The following is a 24,818-nucleotide window of genomic DNA, read 5'->3' on the forward strand; positions in this document are numbered from 1 at the left end:
TTTACATGTTTACATCCTTCTTGTATCATTTAATTTACTTAATTGAAGAAAAATCATCTATAATTGTATTAGCCTCCCCATTATTAATCAACACACCAAGTATAGAAAAGCCTGTTTTTTTTTTTTTTTTTTTTTTTTTTTTTTTTTTTTTTTTTTTTTTTAGGAACAGGCTGAATGTAGGTAGCAAGAAGGAAAGGTAGATGTTGACAGACAGAGCTGAAAGACTTTGACTAGGCAAGGTGCAAGCACGGAGGCACAGTTTCTGTCAGTCAACATCTACCTTTCCTTCTTGCTACCTACATTCAGCCTGTTCCTAAAAAGGGTGACCGTTCTAATCCCTCAAACTACCGTCCTATTGCTTTAATTTCCTGCCTATCTAAAGTTTTTGAATCTATCCTCAACAGGAAGATTCTTAAACATCTATCACTTCACAACATTTTACCTGATCGCCAATATGGGTTCCTTCAAGGCCACTCTACTAGTGATCTTCTGGCTTTCCTTACTGAGTCTTGGTCATTCTCTTTTAGAGATTTCAGTGAAACTTTTGATGTTGCCTTGGACATATCAAAAGCTTTTGATAGAGTCTGTCATAATGCTTTGATTTCCAAACTACCTTCCTACGGCTTCTATCCTTCTCTCTGTAACTTCATCTCAAGTTTCCTTTCTGACCGTTCTATTGTTGCTGTGGCAGACGGTCACTGTTCTTCTCCTAAATCTATTAACAGTGGTGTTCCTCAGGGTTCTGTCCTGTCACCCACTCTCTTCTTATTATTCATTAATAATGTTCTAAACCAAACTGCTCGTCCTATCCACTCCTACGCTGATGATACAACCCTGCACTTTTCCACGTCTTTTCATAGACGTCCAACCCTTCAGGAGGTAAACATTTCACGCAGGGAAGTCACAGAACGCTTGACTTCTGATCTTTCTAAAATTTCTGATTGGGGCTGAGCAAACCTGGTATTGTTCAATGCCTCAAAAATTCCTCCATCTATCAACTCGACACAATCTTCCAGACAACTATCCCCGCTTCTTCAATGACACTCAACTGTCCCCCTCTTCTACACTGAACATCCTCAGTCTGTCCTTTACTTATAATCTGAGCTGAAAACTTCACATCTCATCTCTAGCTAAAGCAGCTTCTATGAAGTTAGGCGTTCTGAGACGTCTCCGCCAGTTTGTGGGGGTGAGAAAGCTGCTAACTCTGTACAATGGCCTTATCCGTCCATGTATGGAGTATGCTTCACATGTCTGGGGGGTTCCACTCATACTGCTCTTCTAGACAGGGTGGAAACAAAAGCTTTTCATCTCATCAATTCCTCTCCTCTAACTGACTGTCTTCAGCCTCTCTCTCCCCGCCGCAATGTTGCATCTCTAGCTGTCTTCTACCGCTATTTTCATGCTAACTGCTCTTCTGATCTTGCTAACTGCATGCCTCCCCTCCTCCTGCGGCCTCGCTGCACAAGACTTCCTTCTTTCTTTCACCCTTATTCTGTCCAACTCTCTAACGCAAGAGTTAACCAGTATTCTCAATCATTCATCCCTTTCTCTGGTAAACTCTGGAACTCCCTGCCTGCTTCTGTATTTCCACCTTGCTATGACTTGAATTCCTTCAAGAGGGTGATTTAAAGACACTTATCCATCAATTTTTGACTACTGCTTTGATCCTTTTATGGGACTGGCATTTCAGTGGGCATTTTTTTTATTGGATTTTTGTTGCCCTTGGCCAGTGTCCCTCCTACACACACACAAAAAAAAAAGTAAGGTTGTGAAAAACGACGTATCCATACCACGCAGCTGTCTCTTCATGTATGACCTTAAGTTTTCGATAGAATTGATATCTGGGCTATACCCAGGCCAGTCACAAATGATGGGAACCTCAAAGTCAGTCAGCCACTGCTTAACCGATTTTGTAACATGTGCAGGAGCAGAATCCTGCATAAACACTTTTGCCTGTGTTTTTTTTCAAAGGGATCGCACATCACTCAAAAACTCTAAATAGTTGTTTTGATTTAATTTAACATTAGCAGGAAGAACAACTAGTTCACCAACTCCATAAGAGGTAAAGCAGCCCCAAACCGTAAGTGATGTTGGGTCCTTCACAAGCTTAGAGGTATACTTAGGGTTCAAGGGGTTGCTGCCTGGCTTGTGGTATACTCGTGATGATGGTATCCCAGTTACAGTGAAAGCCGTCCTATCACTCCAGAGCACCGTCTTCCATTGCTCCTCACTCCAGACTAGTTATTTCTTACAAAATTTGATCCTCTTCTCCTTCTGTATTGCAGTTAGCAGGGGTTTCATGCGGGCCCGGTAACTTTTGCAGCCCAGGTCACCGTGCAGAAGTTGCTGCACACTCCTCACAGACACATGTTCCAATAAATGTAGGTATTTTTTTTCTTTGATTTCCAGTGCTGTCTGCCTTGGTTCTTTCGCATCCCGCCTGGACATAAGTGCACTGGTCTTCAGAGTGATCTTACGAGACCTGACAGACTTGGAAAATGCGGTGAGTGTAGTAGCCTCACCAGCGTCCTTGAAACGCTGCACCAACCACTGTGCTCTCCTCAGCCTAACTCCTATCTGGTTGGAAATAAATGGGAGATCGTGGCCAGCCTTGTATAAAGTAAATACCTCCTTCCGTTTCTCCTGTTTGTAGCCATTTTGGGCGTGTTGAGAGGGTGGGAAGAGGCAAAATAGTAGTGCAGTTAGCCTTTGTCTAGCACACCAGACGAACAAACTACCCTCTCTCTATAGCAGCTGAACAGCTCCTGAGGTAGGGCCGGGCGGGAACCGGTTCCGGAACCGGTTCCAATGGTTCTACCAAGAACCACTAGGAACCAGTTCCGAGTCTTGGAGCCGGTTCCGCCTTATCAGTTCCAAAAGAGTACTGATGGCAGATACGCACGAGTTACAATATTTATATAGTGTTTAAAATATGTATGTAATCATTAACATTATTTAGGAAATCTTGCAAATGGTATCTACCAATGAACGAAGTAGTGTAGTACAATCAAATATGAACAAGTGTCCCTGTGTCTAGTATTCAAAGAAATTGCGCGAATAATATGAAAATATTTCGTCTAAGCCAGCCAATAGGAAGCACCTATTTAGTGCTGCCATAAGCACAGTCTTTTTTTTTTTTTTTGTACTTAAGTAAATATCCTATGACGTCGAACATCGGGTGTGTGTGTGTGTGTGTGTGTGTGTGTGTGTGTGTGTGTGTGTGTGTGTGTGTGTGTGTGTGTGTGTCTAATATATATATATATATATATATATATATATATATATATATATATATATATATATATATATATATATATATATATATATATATATATATATATATATATATATATATATATATATTGATGCACTTCTGGTGACGCGTCGTAAAAGTTGAGACTGCCAAACAATGGGGAGGCTGTAACCTTTGTCCTCATGAGTAAATAAAAATCTTATCTGCGAAGATAAATGAAATATCTTATTTGTTGTTTTTGCAATCCTTCTTGTCTCGAAATATAACGTTACATTTTTTCAAGCACCAAGGATTTTTCAAGGGCAGCGTGTTAAAGGTGCACATATCAGGACTATATCTAAATTCACGGTGTTAGAGGAACATTTATCACGCTTAAACCTGGTCAATTTAAAAGGTAATGACATCGAAGCGAATTAGACCAGTTCCACACATTGTCTGATGTATCGTATGCTTAAGTCTGCAAAGACAAGCTGGAATGCAATGGAATTACATAATACATGAAACACCGCACTAGACATCGCACTGAATACGCGAACTGATATAAACCCAAGTACGCATATTATTGAACTCCTGTGTGAGATAAGAGTGAACATCAACTAAACGGTGCACCCATTCAGTATCCATCGCAGAGCCTATGTCTCTCGGGATCGGGAGTCGGTACGAGGTAATCATCCTCCCCAGTATTCTAGATGAGTCCCAGAACCGCTACTCCCTGGTAACAGCCAAGCAGCGCGATGGCGGTTCCGAGACTTGGGTATTCACCAGCCGCTCTCTACCGATTCCCCGTGGAACCGGTTCCGACAGTTCCGCCAGCCCAAGAAACCCGTTCCTTGAATAAATGAGTTAACGGTTCCTGCCCACCGCTATGACCTGAGGTGACACACACTGGCTTCTCTGCCCGGGAGAGTGTAAATTCCCAGTTAGTGTTCCAAAAGCGTCAGAACATCTTGCCTTCCCGGGAAGGTAGTTATGGGCCTCCTCCACTTTCCACGAAGAATGACGTCGGCCCCGTGGCGTCAGGACTTTCTGCGCATACTGCATATATATGTACGTGTGTGTGTGTGTGTGTGTGTGTGTGTGTGTGTGTGTGTGTGTGTGTGTGTGTGTGTGTGTGTGTGTGTGTGTGTGTGTGTGTGTGCGTGTATATATATATATATATATATATATATATATATATATATATATATATATATATATATATATATATATATATATATATATATATATATTTTTTTTTTTTTTTTTTTTTTTTTTTTTTTTTTCCACACACTACAGACGTTTTGGTTATCCCGTTCTAGCTCTCTATTTCCATTTTCTTGCCACACCCACAACGTGAAAAAGACTACCCACTCCAGCACTCTATTTTGATCCACTATTGCATATTCAAGATGACTATTGATTTAACTGGTTTCAACTTCAGCACTGTAGGAAATTTTATTCTGAGACTAACTTTTCCGCGGCGAAGAGGGCTTGCCTACACGTGTGAGAGTGGATATACTGAGTTGGTGAGGCGGGGAAGGCAGAGTATGGAGTGTGATGTGTACTGAGGGTGGTGAGGCGGTGCTGTTAAGGTGGAAGTCGGGGGAAGTCGGTCAGTGTAGACTGGGGCGCGTTCCAAATAGATTTACGTAAGCTTACGTAAACTAACGGAGCAAGTTTTTGGGGGGTGATGACGTCACTGATGGCTAACGGAGGCTCACAGACCCAAGAGGTAGTGCGCTCTCCCGCCCGGGGGGGGTGAGGAGATGCGGGAGTACTGTTGATGAACGAATCACTTTCACAAGTCTGTGGCCTCTTCTCTCTCCTCCTCTTGCTTCCTTGAAACTTCATTTCTTCTATGAATAATGTCCACAACGTGTAGTACAGGGTCGCCAGCGAGCTCCTCTGCTAAGAAGAGCGCAGCTGCTTGAGTCTCCTGTGGGTAGCCATTTTTGTTAGCTCCGTCAGCTGATCGACTATCCAGGTAGTAGGGGGAAACCTCCCTCGGAACGCACCCCTTGAATAGACGAGCAGTCGACAGAGTTATACAGAAAAGGCCCTGGTCTTTGAATCATTTAGGCTAATGATGATGATGATGATGATAAAAATTATGATGCTGATGGTAATGATGATAATGGTGGTGGTGGTAGTGGCGGTGGAAATGGGGGCATATTAATAAAAGAAGGGAAAGACTGAATGAGGAAATGGGAGAGGCACATCAAAGGTTTATCAGTAGTGTTGTTGCGATGATGGTAGTGGTAGTAGTGGTGGGGATGGTGATGGTGGTGATGACAACGATAATATAGTAATGACAGAGGTAATGATGGTGATAGGGAGATGTCAATGGTGACAGAAGTGAGACCCCTCTCTCTCTCTCTCTCTCTCTCTCTCTCTCTCTCTCTCTTAAAAAAGGAAGAGGTCAGTGTCAGGTAGTCCGTAAGCATTCAACATTTTTTTTTAAAGACCTGCAGAAGGAACTTTTAAACACCATCACCACCAATGTCACAACCACAACCCCTATCACTGTCATAGCAACAATGACATTACCATTCGTAGTAATAGACCTCCATTGGCCTCCCCTAACTCCATTCCCCACCTTTTTTTTCTTTTTTTAGTCTTTTCCTTCTCTCATCATCCCCTCCCCCACCTTCCCAGCATATATGAGATCTCGAACCTGCTGATGAGAAAATCCTATCCGATACGAGGATAAAAAATTTAAAGGGCATGAGGTAGCAGGAAACATATCAACTAAACAAACATACAACAAAGGCAAGGATCTGAACCCAATACAATTATGAACACTTCCAAACAGGTCAGCGTTGGACTGTCATCTGCTGAAGCAGCACAGAAGACAAAGATCAAACAGGACTAACACACATATGTTCGTACATATCAACAATACCCATCCACGGAGCACCGGGTTATTGAGTGGTCGCCCTGTTGGCAACGTCAGGGAAAACCCGCAGAGGAATCGAAGGTCATAATACCGCATCCGCGCTCTGGGTATATATATAACTGAATTTCAGATCTCTAAGTAATTTTAGTGTTTTAAATAAATTTACAGTATTTCCCGCCTTCAAAAGACAAATAATTGTGGAATTTATCTGCATAATTCAATGAAAGGAGTGAAAATGCTGAATAGTAAAGGTTTGTGGGGCTACAGGAGCCCCACAAACAATGTCAATACCAGCTTAGCATACGAACTATCGTCGAGCTTCATCACTCACCAGGAACTCGTAAGGGAGTGCTAATCTTGAGGATTAATTCAACGTTAGTAATGGTATGCATTATGCATCGTCTCGTACATTCTCAATCCCTTCCAAGTTGGTGACACTAGGCATCCCCTATATTACTATTACACTTGGTCTATTTCACTTTTCACCGTCTTGTTTTCCGATCACTTTCAAATATCGGAATTGTCTTTTAAAAAACGAGCTTGGTGAACACAGTAAATAGGAAGAACGCGTATAATCAAAAACACTAACCTGACAATCGACGAGAAGCAAGGTTAAATAAACGGACTCCCGTCAACCTACAATAATACATCAACATCATTTTCATATGTAGTAACAAGTATCTTATTAACATGCTTTCAATTCTGTGTACAAAGGATAACCTATAGGCAGGACCATACAGATAAATAAAACAAAGAAGGAAAAAGGTGCACTACAACCATCCCCCTCCCCCACACCTGTACACACGGTCAATGACCGAGGAGTAAAGTTTTCCTACTTACATGCTTTTATGTCAGCCAAGGTTACAAGAGAGAGAGAGAGAGAGAGAGAGAGAGAGAGAGAGAGAGAGAGAGAGAGAGAGAGAGAGAGAGAGAGAACCAGTATGAGGAACAGCATAAAATCGGCTGCATTCTGTCCCAGAATGGTGCAACAACAACGTTGCTGACGCACTGCTTTCGCTTCTCAGTAAATTTACGTCAAGCAAAAACTCAGCAATCAGGAAGGCTTAGCTCTCGTATTTGCGAGACAAGCTGCTGAAACTCCTTGTCTGACAAGAACAGCATTGTTCAGCACAGTGCGTTCTTGCAGCTTTGTATGTCACATTAACATGTCACTTGTTGTGACATGGTGATAAAGCATCGTGAACTGAGATGCTTGCAAACAGCACCACGATAGACTTTCGTGAACACCAATATGCATGCATAACTAAGATTGACACGACGATGCCGCACCATCTGCCTTCAGGCTTGCGTCTTTCCACAGAATAATGCTGGCGGTGACGATGATGACGGTGATGGTGATGATGGCCGCGGCGGAGCAGGCCACGGTGGAGGTGACGCTGCAGCAGGGCGCTATCATAGGATCGCGAGAGGAGGCAATCAACGGCCGCGTGTACTACAGTTTCAAAAGCATTCCCTACGCCAAGCCACCTGTTGGTCCTCTTCGCTTCAAGGTGAGAGGCGCTTCTGCTGCCGCGACCAACAGTTCTCCTACACGCCGCCCCTCAGCGTCTCCGGAGGCCCAGAGGACGCCACCCACAAGTGTCTCTTTACTTTCAGGACCCTGAGCCTGCCCTTGACTGGAGCGGCGCTAGGAACGGTTCGCTGCCCATCCCCAAGTGTCCACAGCCTAGTTCTCGTGTTCCAGGGGCAATCGAGGGACAGGAAGACTGTCTCTACCTCAACGTCTATACACCAATGGTCTCTCTCTCTCTCTCTCTCTCTCTCTCTCTCTCTTTTTCTCTCTTTCAGGCCAAACCAAATTATTATTACTATTATTATTATTATCATTATTATTACTATTGTTATTATATATATATATATATATATATATATATATATATATATATATATATATATATATATATATATATATATATATATATATATATAATTTTTTTTTTTTTTTTTTTTTTTACCTTGCTGAGTTTCAACCTTAATCTCCAGTCCTGTGCACCTTGAGTGATATGCTAGTGGATAACTGCTCCTATAAAAATAATCTTATCATGGTCATCCCCTTCATATGAATTCACTCCCAAACAGGCATCCAATGTAGAACAATTCAAAAGAAAAGAATAGGGCAATCTCAAATTTGTGTTGGTTCAGTAGCTAACAACTTGTAATCAAAACAAACATCCAGTGCCTCATTCATCATGATCAGGATTACTTTAACCTGCATTTTTCAAGATCCTTCATCAAACACATTTTTCAACAGGAATTAATAACTCTTTAATAGACACCTTTGAGTGCCTAGATTATCACTTTTCTGTTATTTATAATTGGGGAAGCAAATGTGATGTTTAGAACCTCAAAAAACTTAATTAATTTCACTATCCAGCAGAATAATAATAATCTGGTAGACTATGTTTCAGTAACCAGGTAATAGGTGCTTTAAACTGCAGAGCAAAAGGACATTCCCCCAGCAGCTGCAGGGTTCTAATTTTTAGACGCGTTGCAGACCTGGTCATACGAAGCCCACCTGCACCTGCCATGCCAAGTGTCATGCTGCCATGATGGCTGTGGCAAGTGACATGTTGCCATAAATGACTGTATTTTCAATATGTGGAGCTTTATCTGCATTTTATCATGTTCATGAGAGTTTTTCCTACTTAATGTAATAATATTTTAGTATTCAATGATTAACTGTTGAAAATTGCGAGCATAAGTAAAACATGTTACAAACATTTTTTAACACCTTCACAGTTCAACTTGTAATGTCATTTTCTTTTTTGTTTTGTCAAGTTTTTACAATACACCTTGATTCTACAGTCAGTGCTGAGTCTGACAATGTCAACCAAAACTGACTATCCCATATATGAAGTGAGTTATGGCATATAATTTGTGCATTTTTTGCTCTCAAGCTCAATCTGCAGTGATGAGCTGATAGTTGTACAAGTTGCGAGGCAGAAACCTTTGCTCACATGTGGATGTCAAAATATGCAAAATACAGCAAAACAGTGGGTATGACAAAGAAATATCATAAAATAAGAAAGATTCACCATCAAAAGTTACCTTCAAGGAGGTGTTTCCAGGACTGAAATCACAATTTTTATATGCGATGGTCACCGAAAGGTGGTCCTGGCCAAATCATTGTTGTACCTTCCAGGGGCTAGGTGGAGCAGTGGGTTGTAGAGATGTGCAGTAACAAAATCAGAACCCCTAAGCAGGAGGCCTCGCTCCCATTGGGGGTATTAAAATTTCTCCTTTTATTGCTGAACATTCATGGGGTGTCCTTTACTGAACTTTCCCAGTGGAAATATCACATCTTAACTCAAGTGATCTTCTGTAATGTTGTGTGTGTTCTATCAAATCATGCTCAACCTTTTCCTTGAACATAAAGATTCTGTACAAAGCATTCATCTGCCCTTGTTCATGTACTGTATACAAATTACAGTATATATATATATATATATATATATATATATATATATATATATATATATATATATATATATATATATATATATATATATATATATATATATATATATATATATATATAATTTCAGCCACTTCTTTCAAACTTGCCTGTGATGGTGTACATTCATGGTGGCGGTTTTATAATTAGTTCAGCTGGAGAGGGTGCATCACCAGCACCTCTGATGCAGAAGGACGTTGTGGTAGTTGCTATGAACTACCGTCTAGGTGTTCTTGGTAAGTGTGTGTGTGTGTGTGTGTGTGTGTGTGTGTGTGTGTGTGTGTGTGTGTGTGTGTGTGTGTGTGTGTGTGTGTGTGTGTGTGTGTCATTCACCTATGGTCATCTGCTGGTTACCCAGCTTGCCGTTACCCTACAGAAAGAGCTCAGAGCTCATAGTGACTGACCTTTGGGTAGGATTGAGACCACTCACACACCACACATCAGGGCAATGAGGTCACAACCCCCCCCAGGTTACATCCCGTACCTACTTGCTGCTAGGTGAACAGGGGCTACACATTAAGAGGCTCACCCATTTGCCTCACCACGCCCAGGATTCGAACCTGGCCCTTCTTGTGAGTGGCCCTTCTTGTGGTTGTGAGCCAAGCGTGCTAACCACTACACTAAGCAGTGTGTGTGTGTGTGTGTGTGTGTGTGTGTGTGTGTGTGTGTGTGTGTGTGTGTGTGTGTGTGTGTGTGTGTGTGTGTGTGTGTGTGTGTGTGTGTGTGTGTGTGTGTGTGACCCATCAATCTTTCTACTGGAAATTTGTTACATCCTATCTCATAAAGTTTCATTAGTTTGTCATTAATATAATAATACAGTATTGGTAGCTGCACAAAATCTATAGATGATAACAATGCATTATCAATATCTCTTTATCCTTTTAGTTCCCTTCACTGAACAACTGTTACCAAGTTACAGAGTGCAAATTTAAGCATAAGTGTTAAACAAGAGAAAGAAAGTATATATATATATGCACTGGAGGAGGATGATAAAATTAATGTTAGTATAAAATAATGTTACCTACAGGCTTCCTCTCAACAATGGACAACATTCTACCAGGTAACCTGGGCCTCAAGGATCAGGTCCTGGCCCTCCAATGGGTCCAGGACAACATCGAAAAATTTGGTGGCAATCCTCAGCAAGTCACCATCTTTGGAGTTAGTGCCGGAGGGATCTCAGTCCACTTTCACATCCTCTCTCCAAGCTCTGAAGGTGAGACAGTAACAGGATTCTAATTATTAATCTTTTTATAATTTCCATTACTGTGGCCTGAAGCCATCTAAAGTCCTTTCCATAACATTAAGGCAGCCATAATATCCATGATTCTTTTTCTTCAGGACTTTTCCATCGTGCTATCCTACAATCAGGGACAGCATTACTGCTTGACCTATTCAGTGTTTCTCAAGATGTCAACAAGATTGGCAAATTTCTCAACTGCCCTGGTAATGAAAGTCAGCAGCTCTTGGACTGTTTCAGACAGGCAACAGTTGAGGACCTGGTGAAAATTCCTACTAGCCTTGAGGTTAGTATCAAGAACTGTTGATGGATTACCTATTTATGCCTGTGAAATACACACACACACACACACACACACACACACACACACACACACACACACACACACACACACACACACACACACACACACACACACACACACACACACTTCCTCTGAAAGTAGTGCCATTTCATCCACTTTAACCCATTTTCATCACTGGTTTATTATACTACACATCAAAGACTGACATTTTTTTTCTTCACATATATCAATTCTTTTTCACTACTTGAGATGATGAAGCTAGTGCTCTACAGGAATGGTTTAACAGGCCAGTTATCATTGGCCCATGCATTGATGGCAGTTTCCTACCAGACCATCCAGCAGTGCTGCTCAAACATGGTCGTTATAATAAGGTGGACATGATTAGTGGCACTACAAAGGATGACGGCAATGGTGCCGGCATAGGTAAAGTGACATTAACTGCTTATTTATATATCTTGTTGAATGTTTATAAATGCAATAAGCACTTTTCACAGTAACTTACCTTTGTGCAACATGACAGAAAATTGTGTATATACAGAGGAACATCTTTACTTCTTTTGCAGTTTCATCCCCACAAATATTTTTCCAGTATAATACCTCCAGACACTGCTTGAAGTGGAATATCTTACACAAATTATCTGTTAGCATATCTGAAATGTTTTTACTGTAATCTAGCCAGCCATGTGACTCAATAGAGCAAGTTTAAATTGTTTACTTTATATCATAAATGACTGCACTAATGTGAGTAGTGCCTCTGACCCTAATTTAGTGCCTTAACCACAGTTCTATTCAGTGAAAGTGGAAAACAAGCACTTGAGGAGTTGAACAACAATTTCACAAAGATAGGGCCAGTCATGCTCTCAATGACAGAGGATGAAAATTCCGCCTACCTAGCTCAGCGTGTGATATTCAAGTATATGCCTTACAAGAAGGACTTCAGCATTACACATGAAGATGAGATTGTCCTAACAAAGGTATGTTAAAGAAAATTAAGTGAAGGCCAAAGTTTAATTCTACATATCATAAGGAATTTGAAAGAAAGTAGGAGATACAGGGAGGTTCCGATGATACAAGCATTTAGGTTCCATTTGAATTGGTTGTATAGTGAATTTTTGTATAAAAAAACACATAATTAATGCAAAAAAGGGCTTAGATTCTGAGACCCTTGTCAAAGGTAAGTTTTCAAGCTAAAACTAAAATGTACCATAATGTGTCTATATTACAGAACTGTCAATAAAGCAACCTGAAAGAGAAAATAGCATAAAAAAGAACATGATCTCATATTAATTAAACATATAAAATGTACATAACACTCACCAATGCATAATTAATGCATCAGGGAGAGTAGCTTAATCACCACTCTTGTGCCTCTTAACAATTTCTATCTTCTTTATTAGTACTCTAGCTTACTTAACCCTACTGCTAGGACTCACAGCAGAACTCATTGGCCACTTGGGAGGCATAACTAGCACTTGAGAGGCAAAGTAAGGTACCTTGTGGTCAGTCACACATACAGCACCACACCAAAGGCAGCAAATGAAAGAACACACCAGCAGTAACACTGTAACACATCTAAGCACCAATCAGTCACATAAAGCACTGTACACTGACATACTGTATTGTAAATATGCTTGCAAGCAAAATGATAATAGACTACATAAGCACCAAGGCTGTAAGTGTGGGAGTCTGAGAGTCTGAGAGAGTTCAGTTTGAAAGAGGGCTTGTGGTGGGATTTAAATGTTAGGCAGGGGATAAGGGAGGGGTGTGCAGTTCTCTTCCAGTGCTCTTAAATTCGTCTCTGTGAATCTGAATCATTGTACATCATTATACAGCCTAGATGTGTTAGCAGGAGGGTGCAGGAAGGCACACATTTTAAACTTTATAATTTTACTTGCCTCAGACTAAAGCTCAAATAATCAGTTTCTCGTATAACAGATGGTTGTATGATGGGACCTCCCTGTATTGGACACCTGCTGAAATAGTAATTACTACTAAGGAGGTCTCATGTGCATCAGCACACGTGGATGCTGTGAACTTCCTTCTGACTCAGTTGTGACCTTTCTAAACATTTCCCTTTCCACCTCACAACATAAGAGGGTGGTCACAGCCTACCCTCTAAAGAAAATTCTCTTCCTTCACACACAACACTACATGCACTTAAAACATAAACACCTTTCACTCAAAATTAAAAATTAAATATGGCAACATCAACATCAACCTTGGAGTTCTCATTTGGGGAAAGGACAAGAAATTTCTCCAGGTCAGAATGCTCTTCTAGTATCAACCCAAGGTGTCTTGACACTCACTCAACTTTTCTATATTAACCTCTGCAACATTTGTGGCCTTAGATCTATTTTTCAATCTGTGGAACAACACCTGTCTGCTAGTAAACTTCATTCTTTTTTCCTCACCGAAACACAAATAAATGAGGCAATTGACAGTAACACTTCCTCTGTTCCCTCCTACTTTCTCTCCGCTAACTTTCAATCTAAAGCTGGATGTTGCGTCTATGTACTCAATGACTTAGCTTGCTCTTGTACTCACTCTCTTAAGTCTTCTGAATCCTTCATCATTTGGCTTTGACCTCAATCACACTCAAACTAAATTCATTTGTGCTGTATACCTCTCATCTAAGTCCCCTAACTGAAGAAAATTCTTTGACAACTTAACTTCCAAAATGGAGTACATCCAACTCCCTTTTCCCTTTACAGAAATTTGCATTTCTGGAGACTTCAGTGTTCACCACCAGCTTTGGCTTTCATCTCTCTTCACAGACCAACATGTGAACTAACCTTAAAATTTGCTATCCTCCATAACTTAGAGCAATTAGTGCAGCTCCTGACCATCTTGAAGATATGCCCAACATTTTTTACCTTTCTGTAACCTCTAATCCTTTTGCTTATGCTGTCACTCTTCCTTCTCTATTAGGATCCTCCAAACACAACTTCATTTCTGTATCTTGTCCTATCACTCCAATTCCATCTCAGAATCTTCCAAAGCAGAGGTATCTCTGGCATTTTGCCTCTGCTAATTGGGCCACCTAAGGAGGCATTGTTCTGATTTTCCATGGAATGACTACTGCTTCCATGTCAGAGCTGAGTGCATTACAGAGGTGCCTGTGTCTAGCATGATGGTGTTCATTCCTTAATCTTTCTCTCACTCTAAACCTTTTAAACTTTGGTTCAACTCAGCCTATTCTTATGCTCTACATGATAGAGTATCCCACAAATAGTACCCAAGCCTTCCATCTCCTGAAATGCATGCATTTTACATTTCTGCCTGAAATCATGCAGACTGTTCTTCAACTAGCTAAAAACCACTTCATCAATAGAAAATGTCAAATTTCCAGATCTAACTCCTATTATGATTTCTGGCACCTAGTTAAAAATATCTACAACTTTTCTTTTTCATCTTTTCATCCTCTATCTCTACCTCTAAAACTTCACCCTGATGGTTCACTGCTAGTTCCTCCCACTCCTTCACTCTCTGACTATTTCATGTCTCCCTATTAAGATTTTTCCTAATGATGTTTTTCATGCCCTAGCTGGTCTTAATCCTCAGAAGGCTTATAGAATTGATGGAATCTCTCTGGTTGTGTTTCCATGCTCACACCTTGCTCTTCTACCTCTATCTATCAACATCTACCTTTCCTTCCTGCTGGAAGTTTCCTTACATTCAGCCTATTCCTAAAAAAGGTGATTATCTTAACCCTTCAAACTACAGTCCTATTGCTCTGATTTCCTGCCTTTCGAAAGCTTTTTAATCTATCCTCAACAGAAAGATTCTTAACATCTATCACTTCATATTCTTATATCTCATTGACAGTATGGGTTCTGTTGAGGCCATACTATTGGTGATCTGGCCTTCCTTAATGAGTCCTGGTCATACTCTTTTAGGGATTTTGCTGAAACTTTTGTTGTTGCTTTAGACATAATAAAAGCATTTAATAGAGTCTGGCACATATCTGTAATTTCCAAACTACCCTCCTATGGTTTCTATCCTCTCTATAACTTCATCTCAAGTCTCCTTTCTGACCATTTTATTGCTGCTGTGGTAGGTGGTCAATATTCTTTTTCTAAGTTTATTAACAATGTTGTTCATCAGGGTTCTGTTCTGTTGCCCACTCTTTCTATTATTCATCAATTATCTTAAAAAACCAGTGTCCTAGCCATTCCAACACTGCTGATACCACTCTACACTTTGCCAATATATTTTCCTAGACATCCAACCTTCAGCAATTAAATAATTCACACAGGGAAGCTACAGAACACCTGCCTTCTGATCCTTCCAAAATTTCTGATTGGTGAAGGGCAAACTGTGTTGTCCAATGCCTCAAAAATCTAATTTCTCCACCTATTAACTTGACACAACCTTCTAGATCCCCCTCTTCTTCAATGACAATTAGCTATTCTACCTCAAACTGTCCTTTACTAATAATCTAAATTGGAAATTATACTTCTTGTCTCTCACTAACACAGCTTCTATGAAGTCTAGTGCTCTAAGCCATCTCTGCCAGGTTTCTCTCTCTCTCTCTCTCTCTCTCTCTCTCTCTCTCTCTCTCTCTCTCTCTCTCTCTCTCTCTCTCTCTCTCTCTCTGCTAACTCTACAGGGGTCTTACCTTCCCATGTATGGAGTATGTTTCACATGCAAAGAGGATTCCACTCATACTTTCTCTCAACCCTGTTCTGTCCACCTCCCTAATGCAAAAGTTAACTAGTATTCTCAGTCTTTAATGTCTTTTACTGATAAACTCTGGAACTCCTTGTTTGCTTTTGTATTTCCTCCTACCCATGGTTTGTACTCTTTCAAGAGAGAGAGAGAGAGAGAGAGAGAGAGAGAGAGAGAGAGAGAGAGAGAGAGAGAGAGAGAGAGAGAGAGAGAGAGAGAGAGAGAGAGAGAGAGAGAGAGAGAGAGAGAGAGAGAGAGAGAGAGAGAGAGAGAGAGAGAGAGAGAGAGAGAGAGAGAGAGAGAGAGAGAGAGAGAGAGGTTTCAGGATACTTCTCATGATTTTGGATATTTTTTTTTAACTGTCCTCTTTGGGACTGATATCTTCACTGGACCTTTTTTCATATCTTTTCATTGCCCTTGGACAATGCCCCTCTTGCAAAAAAGAAAAATTCATAAATTCATAACTTGCATATAATACAAGAAATTATGACAGACATGTAGTATATCTATTAGTAGTGCATAATCAATTCAGGATAACTTTAAAACTTTGTTTTCTTCTCAATCAAAAGATTCTCACTGACCGTTACTACCGCATCCCCAACGTGAGAACAGTTGACTTCCATGCCCAACACCCGAACCTGAAGACATTCATGTACCAGTTTGACCATGAACCTGAGAGATCATATGAGTACATCATCAGAAATGCTACACAGGAGAGAACAAGTAAATATCTACAATCTTACTTGGCATTTTCTGGACAGTATTGGTGCATTTGGATTGTGATACACCAATTGCCAATAATGATGATGAATTAATTTATCTTCATGTTGAACAACATAAATCATAATCATGTTGTATATCAGTCTATAGTCTCATGTATCTATTGCAAATTTTACTATGTGAGAACCAGCACTACAGATAGAGTTTCTACTTTCCTTCTCTATGAACACAAGCATGAAACTAATCCACTATTTCTGTGTTTCAGTGGCAGGGCATGGGGATGATATACGATATTTGTTTCAATTACCTGACCCAATAGAACCTTGGCAACGTGTACAGGACCTTCACATGCAAGACATCCTTGTGACTCTCTGGACTAACTTCGCTTCCACAGGGTATATAATGGAGCACATGCTCCAACCATCTGTATTTTCAGATAATAAGGAAATAGCCTTTCATATAATTGTCCAGAAACACTGTATTTAATGACTGAAAAGATTCTTTTCATCCAAGACATTCACATGATGATCTCAGTATCTTCCAAGATTGAGGTATGTGATTGCCTTGCAGGTTTGCAGCTCAAATTAACCTTTCAGCAACACTGCCTTATTACCAGATAAATATTTATCTTTTGGAGTTAAATATAAGAGCATAAGAAATTCAACTCAACCAATATCATCAATATGCTGTGAGCAAACTATAGAGTACAGTTGAGATCAGTAAAGTTGATGGCATAATGTGATGTCAGGTTTTCCCTCTTGTCAGAAATCCTTCTCAATTATCCATATTATATATATATATATATATATATATATATATATATATATATATATATATATATATATATATATATATATATATATATATATATATATATATGGTAACTCAGCAACTCAACCATAAGGGTTTAGTTTGAGTTGGGGTATAGAAAATAAGTGTTTAATGAAGTGTGACAAATGTGGCATCACATTTTCCTGTCTGCACTTGTTTTGGTCAAAACTGAGCATTACATTATGAGTTAAGATTTCATTAATGTAGTGATGGTGTATAAGTCATCACTTCCAGGCATTACTTCCCTATATATATGGTGAGGCTTACACAATATCACTACATGAACAAAACCACTTATCGCAATGTGATGCCTGATTTAAAAAAAAAAATAATACATATACAATAAAATGTGACGTTGTTAGACTCTGAGCCATCCTTGCTAGCAATGTGTATTAGGCGAGTAGGACAGGGAATAAAACGTGTGAGTCCTAAGACAGCTGGAGCAGAACTAAAGTGTACCACACCTGCTATTTATTTCATTGGCTTCGACACAGATTAAAAATACACAGTGTGAAACCCCAAAACCCCGAACATCTGAGTAACTCAATTGAACCCCGAATAAACCCACCAACGTATCATTATGTTTCGGACCCAACACCCCCACTGAAACTAATGATGGGTATATACAATACAACACACATTAAATCAATACACACTCCTGTTTTAACTATCTACACACCCATAATAACTTTACTGAAATCACAAAGCTTTACTTTAGGTACAGGTTTAGTGAACATATCAGCAATATTTTGATCAGATGGTACATAGTTAAGTTGCACTACACCTCTCTGAACCTCTATCCTAATAAAATGGTATCTAATATCTATGTGCTTTGATCTCTGATGCTGGACAGGGTTTTCAACTAATTTTATGGCACCTTGGTTATCACAGTGTATAGTACAGCTGTTTATCGAAGTACTTCCTGTCATATCTTCCAGTAATTGCAATAAAAACTTTGCCTCTTGAGTAGCGGCAGACAAGGCCATATACTCAGCTTCACAAGTAGACAGAGCAACTGTTCTCTGTTTTCTAGTCTTCCAAGAGATTAATGGACCCCCACTGGAAAGTTGGAAGCTATACCCGGTAATACTTCTGCGATCTTGTGCATTAGCCCAGTCAGCATCACAATACCCAATCAAATTCAGTGACTCATCTGACTTTTTAAAAGTCAAACATTGATCAATGGTACCTTTCAAATATCTTAATACATGCTTGGCCATAGTGAGATGAGAAGTAGTTGGATTAGTCATATTCTGAGAAAATTTAGTTACAATAAAGCACAAATCAGGTCTAGTACATGTCATTACATAGATCAGACTTCCAACTAATCCTCTATACATATTGATATCAGCCAGTTTTGATTCACTAGAACTAATACATACTTTGTTCACATCCATGTTACAAGGAGTATAGGCAGGTTTACAATGTTGCATACCAAATTTCTCAAGGATCTTTTCCACATATTTAGTTTGATTCATTTTAATTACATTATCATCACACACAAACTGTATACCTAGATACCAGGAAATTTTGCCTAGATCTTTCATCCTAAATTTATCACCCAGACTTTCCTTCATGTTCTTCAATTTTGCATCACTGCTGGCCGCAATTATTATGTCATCAACCCAAACTAATACATTGGTTACCTCATCATCAGTAATTCTGGTATAAAGACATGGGTCAGCAAATGACTGAGTTAAACTTAGGTCAACCAAATATGAGTGCAACAGTGAACTCCAATTTCTACCACTTTGTTTGAGACCATACAAGGATTTCTTTAATTTGTACACCAACTTCTCGCCACCATTACCCTCCACACAGAAACCCTTGGGTTGTTCAACATAAATTTCACAATCAATAGGTGCATTTAAGTAGGCAGTTTTTACATCCATTTGATGAACAACCAGGTCATGTTGTACAGCCAACTGCATTAAAGTTCTTACAGATGTGATCCTAGTAGTTGGGGAAAATGTTTCGTGATAATCTATACCTGCCTCCTGAGAGTAACCCTTAGCAACAAAACGAGCCTTGTACCTTGTCTCATTGTTAGGGTTAAACTTCAGGTCATATACCCACCTACTTCCCACAGCTTTTCTACCTTCAGGCAAAGTAGTAAGCTCAAAAGTCTCATTATCCTTTAGAGCTTTCATTTCCAATTCCATAGCTTCTCGCCATTTATCAGAATCAGGAGATGCAATAGCATCTTGATATGTATAAGGTACACTGGCTAGTTTATAGCAATAGTCAACAGTACAATTCACAATACTATCCAAAGCCTCATCCATTTCATCACCAACAATACAGTCACCAAAATATATGGGTTTACGTTTTACTCTTTCTGACCGCCTTAAACACACACTGTCCTCTGTTTGGTTACCAACTTCTGGGCTAGCTTCAGTGTCAGTACTACGTGTTGTAGTCCAGTCACATTCACTACCCCATGCTACATCTGAACTTACATCTACGCTAGGCCTGGTAAATTTGACACATCCAACTTTCCTTACTGTACCAGTCTTTGGAAAATATACAAGGTATGCTGGACTAGACTTATCATAGCCTACAAAAATTCCATCCTCACTTCTGGCATCAAGTTTTTTCTTCTGTTGTACATAGGCATAACATACAGAGCCAAAAATGTGCATATTACTAATATTTGGCTTTTTACCTGCAAAAGCCTCGAATGGAGTCTTCTTAATCCTAAGGTTATAACATCTGTTTCTAATGTAAGCAGAGGCCATAACGGCATACGTCCACAGAAACTTTGGCAGACCAGACTCTATTAGTAAACATCTGGCCATTTCAAAAAGAGTACGCCAGCCTCTTTCAGCGGTACCATTTTGGTGAGGTGAGTAGGGAGAAGACATTTCATGCTTGATTTTATTTTCCACGAGTAAATCTGCGAATGCATTAGAAGTAAATTCCGTACCTTCATCACTTCTGAGACATTTCACTGAGCCATAGGGAGAAATGTCTGCTATGAAATGCTTAGTTGCCTGTAAGGTGTCACACTTATATTTGAGGAAGTATATCATGATAAGACCGGAGTAATCATCAACAAAACTGAGTGCATACTTAAAACCGTCCTTGGCAACAGGATCAATGGGACCAGCTAGGTCACAGTGTACCATATCTAGTTTAGCTTTTGAACGCTCATCAGCTTGTCTGTTTCTAAACTGAGTCATTTTCCCTTTAACACAAATGCCACAATCAAAGTCCTTTTTGTCACTAATTTTCATCCCGTTCACTACACCTTCAAGTTTCAAAATATCACTCACATTACAATGACCGAGAATTTCATGCCACTGTCTCAATGTATAGGACGCCCTATTTGAACACACAGTATTGTTTAAGAAATACAGTCTACCATGCTTAACTATGTCAAACTTTGTACCGTTTGTAGATGTTAACTCTGCAGAATTTGGTTTAAACTCGATTGATGCACCCTTCTCAGTGGCAGCTTGAACCGAGAAAATATCTTGCTTGAAGGAAGGTACATAGAGAGCATTTTCCAGAATTGTTGTATGAACATTACCACAAGAGTCTACAAGGGTAACACAGGCATCACCCTTCTTTTTAACCAGATTATTTGTTCTACTACCATCAGCTAGTTCAATAAAATGTCTCTCAGGATCAAATTGCTTGTCAAAACACACAAATTTGGAGTCATCATTGATTATATGAGTAGTTGCACCACAGTCCACCATTAACTTGTTAACCACAACACATGATTCAGTCTCTGATCTCCGAAGCCCCACTTTAAACACAAAACTGTGGCTCTGACTGTCATAATCATCACTATAATCTTTTACGTTCCTGGCAGAGTCTTTACCACTGTTACCCCCCGAACTCTTCCAACAAAACTTCGTATCGTGGGAGTTATTCCTGCAGTTCTCACACCATCTTCTTAAAGTCTGGTTCGGTCTAGAGACACGGCAGTCGACCGATTTGTGACCCTGAAGACCGCACTTGAAACACGTACCACTGAATTTACGAGACTCTATCCTCATCACTCTGTCACTGTCACTTTTGTCGCCGCACAACTTCTCTGTCTCCTCGAAACTTCTGAGAGACACCTTGAACTCAGCAAATGTCAATGCCTTTTCTCTTTGTGTAATTACAGTCATAAATGGCTTGAATTCCGTAGGTAAACCCTTAAGCACCATTGCCACCAACAAGCTGTCACTAATAGTTTCACCAGACGTTTTAAGTGCAGTTGCCGCCGTCTCGGCTCGAATCACATAGTCTGTAACACTCTCGTTTTCTCCCTTAAGCAACGTTGTGAGCTCCGTGTACAGTGATATGACCTTGGGTTTACCTTTCGATAAGTAGTGTTCCCGTAAAATCCTCAGTGCCTCACGTCCATCGTCCTTCGCATCACGCATCACAAGGGATAGACTACGGTCATCCAGGAACTGAATCAACTCCGCAAATGCCTCGGCATTTTTGGTAACGTCTGCAGCAGTCGTACTTGATGCAGGAGGATCAATCACATTATGCAATTTCTGTAGCCGCATGTAGCCCAAAAACTTCACTTCCCATAACTCGTACTTGCGCTCATCACCGTCAAAATACAGTCTGTTCCTGGGCCCATAACCTGTTAGACTCTGAGCCATCCTTGCTAGCAATGTGTATTAGGCGAGTAGGACAGGGAATAAAACGTGTGAGTCCTAAGACAGCTGGAGCAGAACTAAAGTGTACCACACCTGCTATTTATTTCATTGGCTTCGACACAGATTAAAAATACACAGTGTGAAACCCCAAAACCCCGAACATCTGAGTAACTCAATTGAACCCCGAATAAACCCACCAACGTATCATTATGTTTCGGACCCAACAGACGTGATATCATGTTTCATTAAATACTGATCATCTACGCCCATACTTTAAAATAAAAATAATAACCACTTTTATTGTAAGCAATGGGTTCTGAAAAGAGGGGAAAAGTTGTCATACACATAACAATGTCAATTTTGATGACTTCCTCTGTATGAGTGTCTTTACTCTGAGGAATAAAGAAAAGTTGAAACAGGTGTTACACACTGCTTATCCTGTTTTTTTTTTGTTTTTTTTTAGATCATCCAAGTGGCTTGGCTATGAAGATGCCTTAGGTGAACCAAGTTGTATTATTTTTTGTAAAAATCAGCAACAAGGCACAGCTTTGAAGCATCCTCTTAAGAGCTTAGAAGCAGTTTCAACATAATTTAAGAATAACTTTATTTTTAAAAATCTGTCACTTTTGCACTTAAGAACCAAGCCAGCTGGACAGCTATATACACAGCCCCCAAAAATTACACAGCCCCCAAAAATTATCTTGAGACTTGACAAAGACCATGGTTCAATATCTAAGACATTGTACTTTGTCCTCATAGTCAGGGGCTCATCTCCAGCTACTGCCTCTCATAGCTAAGATTTATCCCTTCCTAAGATCAATTTCTCAATGTTTCTATTAAGTGCCCATGAGGGGGGAGAGGACTATATTATATATTATTATACATATTATTATACATATTATACATGTTATATACATTAGGATGCCCATTTAGGCAAGTATATGGTGCAATGCTATAATATCTCTCCATCTGGATAGAGATTAGCCCATGCTTTCCCTAAAAAAAGATAATAAAGACTAATGTGATCATGCTAGAGAAAACTGAAACACTAGATATCAATATGAATGATGGGAAGAGACCATGTTGTGATTAGAGTACATACCAAGTCCCAAAAAATTATCTTGAGACCTGGTGATCATCATGGTCCTGGTGTCTGAGGAACTGTATTTTGTTCATCCGGGATTCAATCCCTGGCTACAGCCTCTCATTGCTAAAGATTTATGTCACCTTCACATCAATTTCTCAGTGTTTCTATGAATGGCTCAATGGGACACTACACAGCTGCTTGACATAAGTCTTGGCTTGCGTGATCATTGTTAAAATCAGTTGCAATGTTCCTTAAATCCATGAGATAAAGCTGGCCCATTAAGTAAAAAGCAAATTCACATCATCATTAAAGAACAATTAACATTCATGACAAAAAGATAACTTCAATATAATTATTAAATTTATTTTTTGTCATAAAAAATTAAACCACCCACATGGCTGCTTAATATGAGACCCTGACTGGAACCATAAAAATACACCTGTCTCCAAGTGATGAAAAGTAATTCCATCATCAATATCTGACAAGTCACAGATAAACAATTAAACGTGAGTTAACAGCAACTTGCTCTTGTAAAACAGTCCTTATCAAGCAGTAGTTGTTTTTGTTACATTTTTACCATTCATTTTTTCTTCATAGAATTATCTCTAAATTTAGGTGTATACTCCAAGACACAGTCTTGAAAGCTATCAATACTAATATTTTCCAATCTTCAGGAACCCAACCATCAATGGCACTCTGGGATTTAGATGGACTCCTGTAGCACATAACAAGCATTCCTATTACTTATCCCTCACTACCAGCCCATGCATGCAACCAGTGCACAGCAAGGTGAGAACAGCCAATTAACGACAGAATCAATGCATACAAACACATGCCACCATCATCACCATCATTTCAATACACTATTACAATGTTGCAAGATCTGTGTTTTTCTTAGATTTCTCTGTATGTGATAAGAGACCATTGTCCATCTATAACAATTTCCCATCATAGTTCATCTCATATCTGTCTCTCATATTTCTCTCCTTTGATTTTTCTTTGAATTGTGATCATCTAAGCCTAACTATCCACGAGTTATTAATCACATCCTTCACATTACAGTCACACCTTCATTCTTTCTCAGTACAAAAGGTGATATATACAGTCAAACCTCGTGATTCAAACATCCTTCAATTTGAACAGGGTTGCTGACCAAATTTTATCCTCCAATTTGAACAGTCTTCCAGTTTGAACAAAAACACCCATTCAAGCGACGCCACTCAGTCAGTCCTTTTGCATTCCTTCTTCCCCATTCCTTCCTTTCCTCCTGCTCCTTCTCTCTCTCTCTCTCTCTCCCTTCCCTGTCCCTCTCTCCCTCATCCCTCCCCATATCCTCCATCCCTCTATCTTTCCCAACCTCTCTCTCTCTCTCTCTCTCTCTCTCTCTCTCTCTCTCTCTCTCTCTCTCTCTCTCTCTCTCTCTCTCTCTCTCTCTCTCTCTCTCTCTCTCTCTTTCCATATAATTTACTCTTCTTCTGGATATGTCCCTTCTTGCCATTGTTCATTTCCTCTCCCCTCCTCTTTCATTTGGTCTCAAACCTCCCTCCCTCTCACCTCCCATCCCCCATATCTGTCAGAAATAAGAGACAAGGGAGTGATACCTCACACTCTTTCCCCCACATTCATTCTCTGTCATTTTCACTTCATCTTTTCTCAATCTCTCTCTTGTACAATTCCATTTTTATTATCTATTAGTCTCATTCTATTTAGCAATTCTTAGGATTCTTACTTTCAGAGAGAGAGAGAGAGAGAGAGAGA

General features: G+C 39.8%; 1 protein-coding gene across 1 annotated transcript in view; it reads left to right on the forward strand.

The window, feature by feature from the left end:
- LOC135104511 (uncharacterized) overlaps positions 1-24,818 on the forward strand; it is a 47,857-nt gene that overhangs the window by 11,634 nt on the left and 11,405 nt on the right. The window contains exons 12-23 of the mRNA XM_064012085.1: positions 2,286-2,385; positions 3,871-4,007; positions 7,403-7,639; positions 7,746-7,886; positions 9,695-9,839; positions 10,631-10,816; positions 10,942-11,126; positions 11,417-11,567; positions 11,928-12,118; positions 16,382-16,535; positions 16,798-16,927; positions 23,735-23,849. Coding sequence (XP_063868155.1) covers positions 2,286-2,385; positions 3,871-4,007; positions 7,403-7,639; positions 7,746-7,886; positions 9,695-9,839; positions 10,631-10,816; positions 10,942-11,126; positions 11,417-11,567; positions 11,928-12,118; positions 16,382-16,535; positions 16,798-16,927; positions 23,735-23,849 — 1,872 coding nt within the window. The remainder of the gene's footprint in view (positions 1-2,285; positions 2,386-3,870; positions 4,008-7,402; positions 7,640-7,745; positions 7,887-9,694; positions 9,840-10,630; positions 10,817-10,941; positions 11,127-11,416; positions 11,568-11,927; positions 12,119-16,381; positions 16,536-16,797; positions 16,928-23,734; positions 23,850-24,818) is intronic.

The sequence above is a fragment of the Scylla paramamosain genome, chromosome 10 (genome assembly GCF_035594125.1).
Source record: "Scylla paramamosain isolate STU-SP2022 chromosome 10, ASM3559412v1, whole genome shotgun sequence".
NCBI classification, from domain to species: domain Eukaryota; kingdom Metazoa; phylum Arthropoda; class Malacostraca; order Decapoda; family Portunidae; genus Scylla; species Scylla paramamosain.